Genomic DNA, 16,589 nt, shown 5'->3' on the forward strand with positions numbered 1-16,589 from the left:
GAATAAATCTAGAGCAATAAAGTTGCAATTAGGCTCAATATAATGAATTTAATCCCATTAGCTCAGTACTATTTATGTTTTCAATTTCTTGAAAGTGATTTTTTTCTTAAGCATCATCATCTTTATCAGCAGAAAATGGGTACTGTAGATGACCTGAATTATTTTCATACTGAATTTAGGATTTCTCATTGTTCCTGGTATGCAAACACAGCTGATGCTCTCTGAAGACATTTCTAAAGCATGCATTTTGAACACAAATGCACTCTCATACCACAGGCAGAGCACACAGAGCTGCCCTTACTCACCATTCCTGAGCTCTTCTCATCACATGCTCCTGTTACCATCTTTCAACCCTGGCAAAGCTCTGTTTGAAATTTCACACTGCTGTGCCACCACCTACAACCAGCACTCCTGGCATGTTGTCTTGCAAACGGTCTGGTGATTTTGTGAGAAATAGAATGTGGAAAGATGACTTCCCTATTGTGCATTCCTACAGCCACTGTATGTTATGTGTTATCATACTGCGAGCCTCTGAAGCACCCACCATAAAATCCACTGATGGGCAGGGCAAGGTGCGGGGGTAGGTGGGCTAGGGACAGTGGTTTGCCACTGAAGTGACTTTTCCTGTTCTTGGGTACAAAAAAACCCCCAAACAAACCACCCTGGAATGTCACATGGGATTACTAGAATCCAATAGCTAAGTTTTGCTCACACTGAATTTCTTCACCTCCGGGGCAGTACCACCGGGCAAAACTTTCCTGTACTTGGTCCTACTGGACACATGGACAGCAGGAGCCCTCTCTGAGCTGTGTCCTCTAGCTTGAAGGGCTGAAAGGGGAGGTGGCAGTTGTGGTGGAACCTTCTGGCATTCTCCACCCATCCATCATCCTACTCCTCATTACTTCATGTATTTGGAGAACTAGGCCTGCAGCAGCATACCACTCACAGTCTCTTCCCTGTCCTGCTCACCAGATTGAGCTAACACATTTTCTTTGGACCTCTCAAACTATACTTGATGACTCTTCTCCCAGTGGCGCTTGCTTGCTGTACGAATGAATCCAGATAGAAAGGGGAAGACAGGAAGAAGCGACGACGGGGACTTTTGCCCCAGCCCTCTCCTTCTCACACACCTCCCAGCTTCATGCTTGGTCCTTCTGTCCTCATGCTTTGTGTTATCCACTTGCGGTTTTATGACCACCATCTGCACAGGACGTCATTGATGTCAAACAAGATGAGGAGAAAACCAAGTGCAGCTGAACCACTGAGCAGTGTGGCTGTGCTCTGGAAAGAGCTGTAAAACACCACGAAGAATCTGGGTTTATTGCTTCTTACTGATTCATTATCAAGTATGCTTTGTCCATAAACAGCCTTTTCCAGCTCTCTCTGCCCTCAGCTGCCAGCTGGCTAATGCAGTTGCACAGGTGTAAATGAAAGCATCCTCTGGCCTGCAGAAAAGCTATTATGAACAAAGATTCATCTGGATTTGTCAGATGCTAAAGTCAATCTGTAAGGCTGGCAATTAGAAAATTGCATCTGGGAACAACAAAGCGAAGCTGAGCAATTCACTCACCTCTTTAATGTACTTGCAGCCTTATTTCTGTAGGAAAGCGAATCCCATCAACCCAGTAATACAGCTGATTTCTAATAAAAAACTAGAATGAAAGAAATTGAACATGTACTAAAATCCTTATAATACTTTCTATGTGTTTGCATTTTCAGATTCCTGAAGAGATTTAGATAGTAGCTTGAGGCACTCAGCTCACTACTATATGTGTGTCTATATATGCATGTATACATATAGAACACACACATACACAAGAAAATAAAAAGTTATGAATACGATGGAAATATTTGAACCACCCTCTCCTCCTTCCTCCACACATACTTTACTTGTTTATTTTAGTGGCATTAACACGCCATGGAGTTCAGTGACATAAAAAAGCTATTACTATTTGATTTTAGATTTAAACAAATGGAAATAGACAAGGGAGACGAAACTATGAGCTGGAATTAATATTATTGTACTTATATTACAAACAATGCTGTGCTTAATAGCACAGAAAAAATATTTCTAGAATTCTACAATTTGAACAGATGTATAATAATTTCTTAGTACAAAATATAAGCTAATTTCATGTTCTAGCTACATCAGGATACATTTTCTTACCTGGGCACTGGTAAATATGCAGGTTTTCAAGAATAAGCAACTTTATGCAAGCCCATACCTTAGATACCACAATAAATGACTTGATTCATTACATTGTGAAGTAGGCAGCAGAGCTTAGTGAAGACAATAAGGCCATTTCCAGACTAAAAAAAGGGATGGCATTTTTTGTCAATGTTTTCTTCGATATTTTCTTTACAGTTTGGGATATGACAATTTCAAAATTACATATTAAGTTCTTCAATGGCAAGAATTGTGGGGTTTTTTTGTTTTGTTTTTTAATTCGTGGAGTGTCAGTTTGACACTAAATATCCATTATGTTTTAGCAGATTCTGGACAGACTCCTTTACTATCAGCCTCATATTTTGAACACCAATTTTTATCTTTTCCTTAATGTGATTACAAAAAGAAAAAGAAAAAAGTGAGACACAAATATCAATCACATTTTATGCTTGTGTGGCATGCATAAAGATATATATTTTTTAATATACATAAACTCCACTATGACTGTTTTCAACCAAATCTTCAGACCTACTAAACCATTTATGTCTTATTTTCTCCTCTTCTCAGTGGTGTCCTTCCTTTTCTTCTGTGCTCCTCCTCTCAAAGCAGTGTCAGTGAACTGGGGTTTAAAAATGAAAAGACCTGTGGGTCTGTAAACATCAGGAACAGTATATTTTGCAACAGATGAAATGCTAAATTATCAAAATAAATTCTTCAACTTAGTACTTAATGCAAAGTACAAACGCCCAAAATATTAAAAGCACATTCAGAATTACACACAGCACAAAAGAACGCTTCCCACTGAATTCTTTCTGCTCCCTGTCGACTCAGCCTTTTTCACTCCACCAGCATTGCCAGCAAAGCCAAACAGAACCTTGCCAGGGTAAATACTGCTAAATGGGCTCCCCCCTTCATAGGTATTTGAATTTTCCCCTGTTGCCAAGTCTTTTCGATGTCTATCTGCCTGTAAGACGAAATGGATTTTTTTTTCCCAAGTACTCACAGTTTCAAGATAAATACTGACCCCTCGGGCATAAGAATATGCCCATGCCGTTTTGATGCCTTGGATATTTCTTAACTAAGTTCATCACGCGAACAATGACTGAGTAAAAAGCTACACACAGCTTTCCAAAAATCATCCTTTGTAGGGGTGGGAACATCCACCCAGACCAGACTTTTGAGGAGTGTTCAATTTAACCCATCCTCTAAACCCATCACATTAGTTAGTTGTTTACTTTGGTTATGCTTTCAATCCCCTATCCAGGAGGAGAGATCAAGACCTTGTGCTTGTTTTAAATCTTACTCAACCAAACATTGAATCAAAACCACAACCCCTGTAGTCAAGCACGAGGGGCAAGAAAAATTCAGAGATTAGGGTAACCTGACCCACTCATGTATCCCATTCCCAAAGTGCTGATAGTTGTTGTGTCCTTTCTGTCCTTTCCAAGATCAGAACAACTTCTTCAAAAAGCAGGGTTTGTAAATCAAGGAAGATGCTCTTCTTCAGAGCTGTGAGACAGAAGCAGTCAAACAATACCAAAGCAGAGACATGAAGACCTGGGCCACCACAGCAACAAGAAATGGACTGACTTTATCCCTCCAAGCATCTCCCAGCTCAAGAGACAGGGAGGAGAGCGGAGTAGTGACCATCCAGAGTACTTCCCCAGGAACTGACAAGTGCAGCTCGTGTGTGTGTGCTGCTCCCTGGGTACCTCCATGCTGCTAGTGATGGAGCGGAGACCTGGAGCCCTCCGCCACCTGCACCTCCAGGCCTCCTATGCAGACACTCCCAGGAGGGCAGGCTCACTCCTGCCCATCCCCCACCTGGGAAGACCAGGAAATCAGGAGACTAAGGAAAATGTTACTAATTGACGAAGACAAAAGTAACTTGAGAGTGGTAAGCACTACGTTAGAGATTGATTATAAAGAGTGATTATAGAATAGAATAAAATCATAGAACTAGAACCTAGATTCACCTGTGTAAACACAGCTGTGTTAAGAAACCATACAATCGGTATGTTGCAATTGGGATAGAAATCAATTGTATGGATTGTATCAAACAGAATTCACAAAAGAAGCCGAGACGACCCTGAAACCAAGCAAGGCCTGAAACCAGCGAGGGAGAATTCTACGAAGACAGAAGAATAGAAAGAATTTAATAAATGAAGTACTTAAAGGAATGGAATGGTTGCTTAGAAACTTATGAAGATTCTAGACTTGATGTAATTGGTTCAATAAATGTATATAAACTGGTCCATCGAGTTAAGCTTTGCCACTCACTGAGGTGATGGCCCAACTCTGAGTTGTGAATAAAACAATACCTAGTATAACCCACTCGTGTGAGGATAAAATCTTTAACACACTACACCGAGATCAGTGGAAAAATGTCAATGAACAAGGTAAAAAAAGAAAAATAAAGACTTCTTTCCTTTCTCTATGTTACAGTTTAGCGTATTGTTTTCAATACAAACTTGACGCTTTGCATCGTCTCTGCAATTAATGACATGTTTATATGTTAATACCATGCATTTCATATGCTGAATGAAATATTTTTATAATATATACCTTAATTTTATTTACTGCCAGAAAATCAGAATTCTGGAGTTTGTGTATTGGGGATCCTGGTATCAATGGAAATATGCATTTCACTGCCTCCAAGGTAATTTTCTAGTAGGCATTTTTTTTCATATCATTTGCTTTATTGATGTACCTTCCAAAGACAAAAGCAGGACTATGTATTATTCACCACTGCCTTTCCCTTGTTACGTAACAGCAATTAAAACTGACCTTCCAGGACATTCTTCCCTTTAAAACATCAAAGTCAGACGACAACCATTCAAAACTTCTGGACCTCTCTCCCATATAGGTTTGAACAAGAAATTGTGTGCTTGAGAAAAAGCAAACTTCATAGAAAGCAACTTGTGTCATTGCTTGAAGATCTCACGGAAGAGCAAAACTCACCCTATGGCAAAAGCAGACCACAGCCCTTGTGTTCAGATTTCCAGTATGGACTAGGACGCAGCACACCACATTTGTAATCTTCCAGCACAATGTGAAGACTTTCCCAATAAAAACATTTCATCTACTTGTTTCTTAGATGCATCACATTTTTTAGAAGCCAGTTGTGCAAAATACTTCTCATTTCATCAAACTCCTGATTACAGAATTTTGTTACTGGAAAACCATTTTCAAGAAGTCCTGAAATAAGAACGTGTTCTCAAATAACAGTACATGGACTAAAAAAATCCCCACAAATCTAGGAAGTTCAAAAGATTGAGTTGCCTGTTAATCATGAAAGAAGAACACGGAACAGACAAAAGTTGTATTCATACACAACTGCCACCCTCTGGCAACTACCATATCTCTTTTAAAGGCTCGCTCTGAAATTTCATCTCTGCAAATTCTGTTCCCAAAAGCTATTCACCTAACTTCTAAAAATATTTTTTTGCTTCATAACAGCAAGGTATTTGCAATTGTTCAGACTAAGATACTAATCTGCATGGACATTTGTCTCGTCCAGGTTTTGCCGTGCTCTTGGCAGCAGTGATGTAGCTTTTCTCCAAGCTACCACAGTTGAACCACATCATTTCCCACCAGAATTCAGACCAAGTCCAGGACTTGCGGTTCCTCTCAGGACAAATCACCAGAGGAGGAAAGAGGGATGGTATGGGATTTATCAGTAGTAACAAAACATGTAGAGAAGAGGACCTGAGAGCAAGCCTACACACATTTCTATCTTCCTTAGTGACACTCCGGTGCTGATGACCCTCAACAAACTTTCGCATTTCAGTGCTGTTCTTTCTAATAGCTGCTACCTGTCTCATTCCCAAAACCCCATTTCAGAGTCACAGAATCACAGAATGGTAGGGGTTGGAAAGGACTTCTGTGGATCATCTAGTCCAACCCCCCTGCCAAAGCAGGGTCACCTACAGCAGGCTGCACAGGACCGCGTCCAGGCAGGTCTTGAATATCTCCAGAGAAGGAGACTCCACAACCTCCCTGGACAGCCTGTTCCAGGGCTCCGTCACCCTCAGAGGGAAGAAGTTCTTCCTCATGTTCAGACGGAACTTCCTCTGCTTCAGTTTGTGCCCATTGCCCCTTGTCCTGTCGCTGGGCACCACTGAAAAGAGCTTGGCCCCATCGTCCTGACACCCACCCTTGAGATATTTACAGGCATTTATAAGGTCCCCTCTCAGCCTTCTCTTCTTCAGGCTAAAGAAGCCCAGCTCCCTGAGCCTTTCCTCATAGGAGAGATGCTTCTCTCCAGTTCTGGGTTTTGGCATTTCATTTCCATTGCCTACCCAGGCCAAAGCTGAGCTTCGGAGAAAATGAAGGGAAACTTCACCACACAGAAAATCCTTAGAAGGCAGGGCAATGCCGCGTTTATTTTTGGTTGAAAGGTGGCTACACTGACACCTGCCATGCTTTGGCTTTCCTGTTTTTCCAAAACACGCCTCCTGGGCAACATGGTACTTTAGACATACAAAAATTACAACAATGAGGGCCACAAATATACTGCTAGCATACAGCTAAACCCATTGCCATACAGATGACACAGATCCATAATAGATCTCCAAACCACCACTAAAACTTTTGTATCGATGTTGGAACTAATTATATTTGTAGGCACAAATTAATCCGGAGCCCATGAAGCAGGGAAGTTGAAGGAACAACACAGAATACAAGAACTAAGCAAACTGGCAGGCCACTGAAGTCTCCAACTCTTTTCAAGGTCCCCGAAAACTGCCTCTCACTCTGTGCAAGTTGCGCTTTGCAGACGTAATGCAGTATATGATCTTAATCCTGCAGAGCCTCAGGAAAGCTCTACCTACCCCAGCATTAAATCAGGTCTTTGGGAAGCTCTACTCAAAAGAAGGTAAAACTAAGAGCTGTTATCAGAAATTCCAATAGTAATTATTCCCTCAAGTGCCATAAACAATTCATGACGCTGGAAATTCAATATTTCTTGGAAACATAGCAACTATAATGCCCCTCTGCACCTATCATTTGCGGGAATTTAAAATCTCACTTCGAAAACCTGAAGTTCATCTGATAAGAGCAAAACAGCACTGTTCACACAATGTCAGAATACTTTAAATCTTATACAAGTCTTTAACCTTGGCTTTCAGAAACGAGAACATAAGTTTCTAGTTGCACCTATGTAACTCCATTCCCTCCAGCAGAAAAAGACTATTTATTACTGCTCAGTTACGAGCCTTCTGCAGCACAGGGAGCCCCAGTCGGGCAGTAGTGCCAGCCACCTTTGTCAGGCAGCTGCGGCTCTGTTCCCACAAGCACCAGCCAACCTCAGCAGGTTAAGAGCACAGGCTGCATTTTTCACTGGGATGCGGTCTGCAATATAAATGAGGTTGCTCTCTAAGCTTGCCTTCAGAAAGCATTCTCAAGAACCCTGATTCAGCCATTTCCCGCTTGAAATCTCTCATTTCCAGAAGGAAAGAGAAAAAACTAAGCTTCCCTAGCAGTAAGCATCTGCCAAGAAATTTAAAGCCCTCCTCCCTTTTCTTAAGCTTTCCATTTCTTGCTGTATTGTAAATCACTCTGTGAAAATACCATGGACTCTAAACATTTAAGTTACATTCCTAAATGGTAAACCATCAAGTTTTACTAGCTTCTTTAAAATAAAATAGTGTGGTCTAGCTGCAGAAACAAATTATATATTGCTTTTCTATGTTAATTATGTTACACAGATTAAGGGCCATAGTAACAGGAAGTTAAGCTAGCCCTTGTTACAGAAAACTGCTATATCTGAAATAGAACAAATATCACAAGGGTTGAACAAAACTTTGGGGAATGCATTGGAATGCTATGGAAAGATTAGCTCACTTGGCTCCAAAACAGCTTACCAAACAACAGCATGTTTGTTTTTTTTTTAATTCAAATATAAGAACAGCTGATCTGTGGTCAGAAAACAGGCAGTACCTTTCAAAATGCTGGAGCTCTGGTACAAGAGAGCAGGTATGCTTCCTGCCCCGCATGACCTTCTCCCAAACATACATACTCCAATTTTGGCCTGTAAGTATTCATTCTTTCATCAACAATCTCCTTATCAAATCTTTTGTTCCAGGAAGGCCACTGTAGGTTAAGAACAGTGCATTAAAATGGTTTCACAGTATTTATAGAAAGATGTAGAAAGAAAGGAATAGTTTAAGTATGACTGAGACCGTGCATCACTAATGGGAGTTTCTGCAGAAATTGAGCATTTTGACAGGACGTCAGCCAGGGAGCTGAGTTCCTAAATCAGCAGAAACACAAACACAAGTACCAGCCATCGGTAAGTGCTTTCACCTGGCTTCAACTGATGGACTGGTTTTCTTTGCCACCAAGGGATGATTTACACATCCAAGAGGCATTTCATTTTCCTGTAAGTGGTGACAGAAATTAGGAAAACAACATAACAGTATGGGACAGAGCGCCCTATTCACTCGGGTCCAGTGATTGTTTTATCTGCACTTAAGCAAATTTTTCAGCATCTAATTTTGGATATTAGATGTATAATGAGGTACTGCTGAGAATCTGGGGCCTCTGTGAATATCAAACCCCAGCATATGTGAAAACATGGCAGTGACAGAGGATGCGTTCTTAGCTCTGACACATCTCCTACATGGCATTGGTCAAAACACTTAGGTTAGTGTAGCAGAGTTAGCTCTACTGCACATATGTATGTAGAGGAGCTGTGTTCATCACGCTGCACAGCAACATCAAGCCATTTATGAACTGACATATTTGTGTTGCACTTAGACCTGACTTCAGCAAGGCTTTCGACACAGTCTCCCATAACATCCTCCTAGGGAAGCTCAGGAAGTACGGGCTGGATGAGTGGTCAGTGAAGTGGATTGAGAATTGGCTGAATGGCAGAACTCAGAGGGTTGTCAGCAGTGGTGCCAAGTCTAGTTGGAGGCTGGTAACTAGTGGTGTCCCTCAGGGGTCAGTACTGGGCACAGTCTTGTTTAACTTCTTCATCAATGACCTGGATGAAGAGCTAGAATGTACCCTCAGCAAGTTTGCTGATGACACCAAACTGGGAGGAGTGGTGGATACACCAGAAGGCTGTGCTGCCATTCAGCGAGACCTGGACAGGCTGGAGAGTTGGGCAGAGAGGAACCTGATGAGGTTCAACAAGGGTAAGCGCAGGGTCCTGCACCTGGGGAGGAACAACCCCATGCACCAGTACAGGCTTGGGGCTGACCTGCTGGAAAGCAGCTCTGTGGAGAGGGACCTGGGTGTCCTGGTGCTGGACAGGTTGACTATGAGCCAGCAGTGTGCCCTGGCTGCCAGCAGGTTTGGCCAGCAGGTGTGGCCAGCAGGTCGAGGGAGGTTCTCCTTCCCCTCTACACTGCCCTAGTGAGGCCTCATCTGGAGTACTGTGTCCAGTTCTGGGCTCCTCACTTCAAGAAAGATGAGGAGCTACTGGAGAGAGTCCAGCGGAGGGCTACGAGGATGATGAGGGGACTGGAGCATCTTTCCTACAAGGAAAGGCTGAGGCAGCTGGGATTGTTTAGCCTGAAAAAGAGAAGGCTGAAAGAGGACCTCATAAATGCTTATAAATATCTGAAGGGTGGGTGTCAAGAGGATGGGCCCAGACTCTTTTCAGTAGTGCCCAGTGACAGGACAAGGGGCAATGGGCACAAACTGAAGCATAGGAAGTTCCACCTGAACATGAGGATGAACTTCTTCACTCTGAGGGTGACAGAGCCCTGGAACACACTGCCCAGCGAGGTTGTGGAGTCTCCTTCTCTGGAGATATTCAAGACCCACCTGGACAAGGTCCTTTGCAGCCTGCTGTGGGTGACCCTGCTTCGGCAGGGGGGTTGGACTAGATGACCCACAGAGGTCCCTTCCAACCCGTACCATTCTGTGTGATTCTGTGTGATTCTATGTCCCTAGAGGTCTTTCTGCTTTGGAATTTAGAGAAGTGCTATATTGCTTTGCTGTGTCTTAAATGCATTTGTAAAAGAACATTTAGGTGTAGGCTTCTGTCTATGCCCTCTCTCTCAACTGCTGAAGTGGCAAAGATCCAGCTCAAGGCTGAGCTGGGTACAATGTTTGTCTTGCAACAGCTTATGCTGGGAACACGCCAGACACGAGATGTGGTAGAAACTGGCAGACAACCCTGCCGAATATTGAATTTATGCATACAGGCCTGAATAGCTGAAAAATCCCCCTGTGTGAATGAAAAGCCCCAAGTACATATTAACACAATAAACTCAGCTGACATGAAGTAGGTGCAGAGTCTTGCTCCTAAAAGGCAACACCCTCATGGAACCACACAAGGAGTCTGGCAGAGCTTTTGCCCATCACATGCACCTGGGAGGCCCCTCCATTCCAGAGGGAGATGGGTATTTCCCTTGAGCATTGGAAACCTTTGTCTGGTATAGGCAAATCAACAGCCACGTGCCAAGGAGGCAAACCTGCTCTGCCTCCCAGGGGCTCTGGGCAGGTCCTCTTGCTGGTAAGTTATAATGGTGATGAAACGGAGAGATGACAACAGAGACCTGTACCAGCCTTTACACCACTGATTTTGTTTTTGCTTTAACACCATTTTTCCATCAAAGCCACATTTTAATGAATGAAATCTTGTACTTTCCATTTTGGAGGGTGGAGGAGTTTGTTTTTTTCTTTCAGAAAATTCACGCTATGGTACAGCAATGTAGTACAACAGATTCTGGCAGGAGAGAAGCACAGCTCAGAGCAGACCTCTGTCCTGTTTGAAACATTTGACAATGCATCGCCGTTATCTGCCTTCCCCACTGGAAAAAGCACGTTTACTTTCCAAAGCACATATGTTAAAAAAGACCAGTATCTGAAGACTTTTAGGTTATCCTATTGCTATTACTGAGAAATGAAGGTAAAAAGCAAGTCATTAAATGAGGTGACCTTTCTGCCAGACTGGCTTCCATTACAGCAGTTTTCACACAGCGAGAAGAACCTCTAAAGGTATTAACATAATGAGCACTTGCAGTGCCTCCTCTGTGAAATGAAGTTTGCTCCATCAAAAAACAATACCAAAGAAAGAAGTTCTGAAAAGAAACCAGCTGTGCCACTCGGGAGGCACTTGCTGCATTCAGTCGCATGCTTGTTTCTTTCTTTTTATCAATGAGCGATTGAGACTGAAATACTTTTTTATTTTTCAAGAATACAGAAGAGATGCTACAATATCCAAGCTGGATAAATGAACTGTAACATCCGATTGCCTCGTGACGGCTTGAAGAGTTTACCATGTTTATCCTGCGGGGCCAGTCATGGGGGTTACACGCAACACACATCACTGGGAGAGAAGTGACATGCCCACAGTGACCACACTGTGGAACCACCTTGTTCTGCACAGAGGGAGGGAGCGAGAGGTTCGGGAATATCCCAGGGTGCGAACCCTGGGAAGACCCCGCTGCTCTCCTCCTCCAGCGATGCACATACACTGCCTGCCCGTCCTGCTGCAGAGTGGTGAAGCAAAGCTGTGAACAGCGACTACAAGCCACCACAGCTTGACTCACTGCAAGTTGCTCTAATCTAAAATAAAGCTTCACCTTCACTTACACTCAATCACTGCTCATGAATACTCTCTTCATATTTCACCTTTTAACGAACCCATGGCAACCACAGTCTAAATTATTTACCAACAGTGCTCCATCACTCCGTCAGCATCCCTGCTTCTGAAGCACAACCACTAAATAGATATTTAAAAAAAAAAAAAGAAAAAAAGAAAAAAGCACATCACCTTTGGAGCATTCTTCTGCAGTAGATTAAAAGAGCTCACATTAAGTGCCAGCACTTCCTGCAAGTATGCCCAGAGATGAGGTTACTCACTTGGCAACACCAAAAGCTAGCCTAAGTACTGCTGGCAAAATTTTTCGTGCTAACTTAGTGGTAAAAATGTCTGTCAAAGTAATTATTCATACGGTGAATATTCCTCAGTTTGGTTTATCATGACAAGCTGGAAAGAATCACGGTGGCTGTTCATGCAGGCAGGAATGGCATCGGAGCGCTCCAGTTCAGATGTGCCCAGCCTAATTCCATTATTAAACCATTCAGTCTTTAGCAGCAAAGCTAGGCGTCACTTATTCCACTTAGTCAGATTTCAGGGCATGAAAAAAAATCTCTTCCTTCAGCAGCTTTCAGCATATTTGAGTCAAAGGGACTGTAATATACCAAGAGCAGAACAGACGGCTTGTTCTGAAAATGGGCAGCAAAACATGTCAAGGGGATGGACATAGAAAGTGTCTTTCAGCAGTGAATTATGGAGTGTGAGCCAAAGGCAAAGCTCAGTCATACCCCCAGCTCCTTCCAGTTTCCAACAAGTGGAAAAAGCAGCCTTCGGTTTCTCAGATTTGGTGTAAAATGAAATCCCTAATCCGGTTTCCTAGTGCAGAACCATTAAATTGTAGCATACGGTATATGAATGGATTACATTAGTACACTTCTAATGTTCTAACATTTGTATGCCATAATTCAACATTTAAGCCTGATTTAAGATTGACCAAATCCAGCTTGGAAGGAGAGATTAAAAGAACTCACACCACAGAACCTGTTAAAATGAAAGAGGTAACGAGGAGATGATAGGACAGAAAAAAAAAAAAATCAAATGTCATAGCTCTCAGCGCAAAGAACAACTGTTTAGGAAATCATACAACTTTGGAAACAAAAGTGGTCTAAGATGAATATAAAAAATGAGCTGCGGAATAACCTCCTGAGCCAGAGTATGGGAGTTTCGTCATTTGGTACCTGTAGAATAGGAGGGTGTTGGGGGGAAGATCCTAAAACCATTCAGCCCAGAACAACTAAGTCTTCTGTCAGACAAACAGAGGCCATTTGGGCAAAAAGGAGCATGTGGCAAAAAAAAACCAAACCAAAACCAATACCACTCAGTCACTGAGTTTACTATCTTGCTACTGTAAATACTGCAACATAGACTACTTCCTTCACTGACTGAGCCTTATCTTAGGCTGCTCTAAGTTGCTAAGTTTCTTTCCCTTGTAACAAGTATCAGAAAGAGCAGCAAAGGGTCAGCCCTAACATCTACAGTCTAAAGAGAAATATTGTCTGACCTACAGAAAACCTACTCTGCATTACTGCAGAAAACTTCTGGTTGGCTTCTGTTCAAAGTCCATTTAAATTAAACTGATCTTGAAAAGAACACTGATGAACAGTAGAACCTAACAAAATACACCTTCCAAATTAAATTATTCTTTTCTTCCAAATTTACTCCTGCTATAAAAGGTATCCACTATTACCATGGACCTGTGCAGAACGTGCCTTTAAAACCGGTTTCATGCTGTGTTTGTGTTGGTCCATAGCACCCAAGAGCACTCTGACCAGAGCACAGGTAATAGCGCGGGGCTGCCCAGAAAGGCAGCTCCTCTTCCCAGCCAGATTTGACTCCCGCTCCTGGAAGCCAGCTCCATGACCCCTTCCCCTGGGTTTTAAGCTTCTGGATGAGTGACTACCTCCCAAATTAAAGCTTGCTACTACTCTGTTCCAGATAGAAACGTTGTTCAAAGCAGGCAGGTCTCAAGGTATAAGCTATTTTTCTTGGAAACCTTTAAATCCCTTCAGAAACTGCCTGGTCAGTTAAATAAAGCTGTGGCCTTTGGTTTAAATTTTGTACATATTACCCAACTTCAGAGCAGTTCTCAAACTACCATTTCTTTTCCCCAGAAACGCGCAGCTGCGGGAGAGCAGTGCTGAGCGGGACAGCAGCCCACCACCACGGAGCGCGGTTCTGCGCGGGATGGCGACCCACCGCCACGCAGCCCCCGGCACGCAGGTGTGAGCCCAGCCAGCAGCCCCTGCCCACAGTGAAGGGCAGCCCCCTGCCCTGACCTCTTGCCGAGGCACCAGCACCTGAGAGGCTGCAGACTGCAGGTGGCACAGACAGAAAATGGCACTGTGCTGCCCGAGTGCGGGAAGCTCGCTACTAGGAAACTTTATGTCCTCCTGGAAGTGAAAAAGAAAGAAGAAAAAGCTTTTGTTCTCTGTATGCACAGAGCAGCACATGTGTGCACGCTCAGAGTCATCTCCGTGGCTGAAGTAACCAGCAATTACAATGTTTCAGAAATGGCTTGATTTCCAGTTGATAGTAAGCTTACAACCATTAGTTTCTTGTATTACCAGATGGGCTGTATAATGTGAAAAATAAATTACAAAACACTTCCCAGGGTTGCTTAAATGACTGATTTGTAGCTGCAGGCATCTAGCAAGTTGTGAATGATTACTGATGTAAAAGGACAACTCTAGCGGGTACCACAGTAATTGGTATTTACAAAATGTAGTGGAACATTGTCAGGGAGAAGAACAAGAAATGCAAGTAATTTATGCACCACAATTAAACAACTGTTAGAATTTGCAAAAATTTAAACCAGACAAATACAGCATATAACATGCAGCACCTGTGGATTTATAATCTTCTCAAATAATACCACTTCTCTTCTGTAAGAAACTATCAATTAAGGTAAGCACAGGAAATAGCACACAATTTTGTCAGCCTAAACTACCATTTCTACCACCCCCAAATGTCTTTCTCCAATGTTTATCCTGTGCTATGAAATAATGTAACTAGCCTCCCCTTTCCATTTCATCTATGGCAATGTTTAATTAAGTGACTCAGATATCCAAGGAATAAACCAGCTGTGAACTATTAAATTAGCTGGTGCCATCATTTCTTGCCATTTACATGCTTTTAGCATGAGTGATGAATATTACAAAAGTGATGGAATTATATACCACATTTAGAAAATTATTTTGATAACTGTAACTGAAATATATATATGCATATATGTATACATATATGTAGAAAAACATACAAATTATGATTCTCAGCTTCCGGTAGAGAAATAGGTAACAGATATTTTTGAAGCTGCACATGAAATGAGTCTGGAAGAAGCATGACTGTTTCCAACCTGAAAACGAACTAAAGAATCCAACAGAGCAGTCCCATTTCAGCTGGTTATCGTTTCTGCTTTACACAAGGCTTTGTCCCTGCACAGACCCCTGGCACCACAAACGTAAGGGCAGTTTAGGCAGTACAGCACCCCTCAGCACCAATTCATCCCGTCCAGCGCTCTTAATAAAAACCTGCATACACTCCTGGTGTTAGGTAGCCTTTCTGCATGGAACAATGTCTATATATACTTCTCAACTTGATAGCAAACAGTGGAAATGAGCGATTTGATCTTGGAGGTAACGGGAATGCAGCAGTGGAAGAGAAGGCAGCAGTGATGCAGCTAGAACAATTTTTTAGCAAGAAAACTATTCAGACTAGTTGGGTGCAACAGGGAGTGTCTGACTACATGACCAACTCCTTCATGTTACTGCCTAAGCATTTGCTGTAGCAATGTGATGCAAAGCGATGCTGTTGCACACCAGCAGAGACTCCAGCCCTCCACCACCAGCCTGCCAACAACATTAAATAAAGACAAATTGATGCACTATAGTATACAATGAATAAGAACTGAGATCTGGCATTGAGCTGTTCACATGTTACGCAAATAAATCTCACTTATTGTCAGCTATTTTAGGACTGTATGCAAATGTCACTAGATACTACAAAAGAATTTTAATCTTCCTGATTCTCCAGTCCAGCTACAGCTTGTCCTGAATCAAATATCATTTTGTTAGGTTTCAGTTATTCTTTATAGGGATCAGCAAATCAAGTTAACTAGCTGAAAAATTGCTGAATATAGCACCTTGAGAAAAAAACACGTCATGACCTAGTTCTACCTCCTGCTATCCAGATAGGCTTAGGCTTACTCAGCTACATCACACACTTCATAGCCTGCCAACCAAAGTATTTTCTTTTAAACTAAACATTTGAATTACAGAAAGAGCAGCCTGTTTTATCAGGTGCACTGTCAATTCCTGCCATTCTCAAGCTTTGCCTTACCTACTCAACGTTGAGAGAATATGTTGGTAAAATTAACAGAGCATGCCAAAAATCTCTCTGTATCTGTGCTAGGTAAAACTTTAATTTGTTCTTCTCTGCTTTAAGACATGCAAAAGGATATTCCACCTGGATAAACTAAGACAGAAAGGCAAGTCTCTGTCCCCTACCAATCCTAGGAATGGTGCATCAGCATTTCTGACCTTCAGAAATAGTATCAAAAACTCAAAATGCAAACACAAAAAGGACTGCAAACGGCAGCCCTGCCCGTGCCTCTGTGCTGTGCTGACTGGCAGTGTCAGGCCTGAATGGGAGCAGATATGGAACCAGCTGCAGCTGTTTTCCCAGCACATCACCTACCCCAAAGTGTGCACCTTCCAGGCTCAACAGAGACCTTTCGTAAGTCTACAGTGACAGATCTCTACTGAAGAATTTGAATACTGGAGCTGCTTTATCAATATAGTGTAATTGTCTCCTAAATTCACCAGCGTTTGTAGACTTGCAGTTAATTTTGTTCCCTTCAAACAGGAT

General features: G+C 42.5%; 1 protein-coding gene across 2 annotated transcripts in view; it reads right to left on the reverse strand.

The window, feature by feature from the left end:
* SPSB4 (splA/ryanodine receptor domain and SOCS box containing 4) overlaps positions 1-16,589 on the reverse strand; it is a 96,321-nt gene that overhangs the window by 12,431 nt on the left and 67,301 nt on the right. The window contains exon 3 of one of the 2 annotated variants that reach the window (XM_075417298.1): positions 2,721-2,786. The exons of the other annotated variant lie outside the window; for it this stretch is intronic. Coding sequence (XP_075273413.1) covers positions 2,779-2,786 — 8 coding nt within the window. The 3' untranslated portion in view covers positions 2,721-2,778. Of the gene's footprint in view, positions 1-2,720; positions 2,787-16,589 lie in introns of those variants that run through there. 2 annotated transcript variants of the gene reach the window in all.

The sequence above is a fragment of the Opisthocomus hoazin genome, chromosome 4, assembly GCF_030867145.1.
Source record: "Opisthocomus hoazin isolate bOpiHoa1 chromosome 4, bOpiHoa1.hap1, whole genome shotgun sequence".
Taxonomy (NCBI): Eukaryota; Metazoa; Chordata; class Aves; order Opisthocomiformes; family Opisthocomidae; genus Opisthocomus; species Opisthocomus hoazin.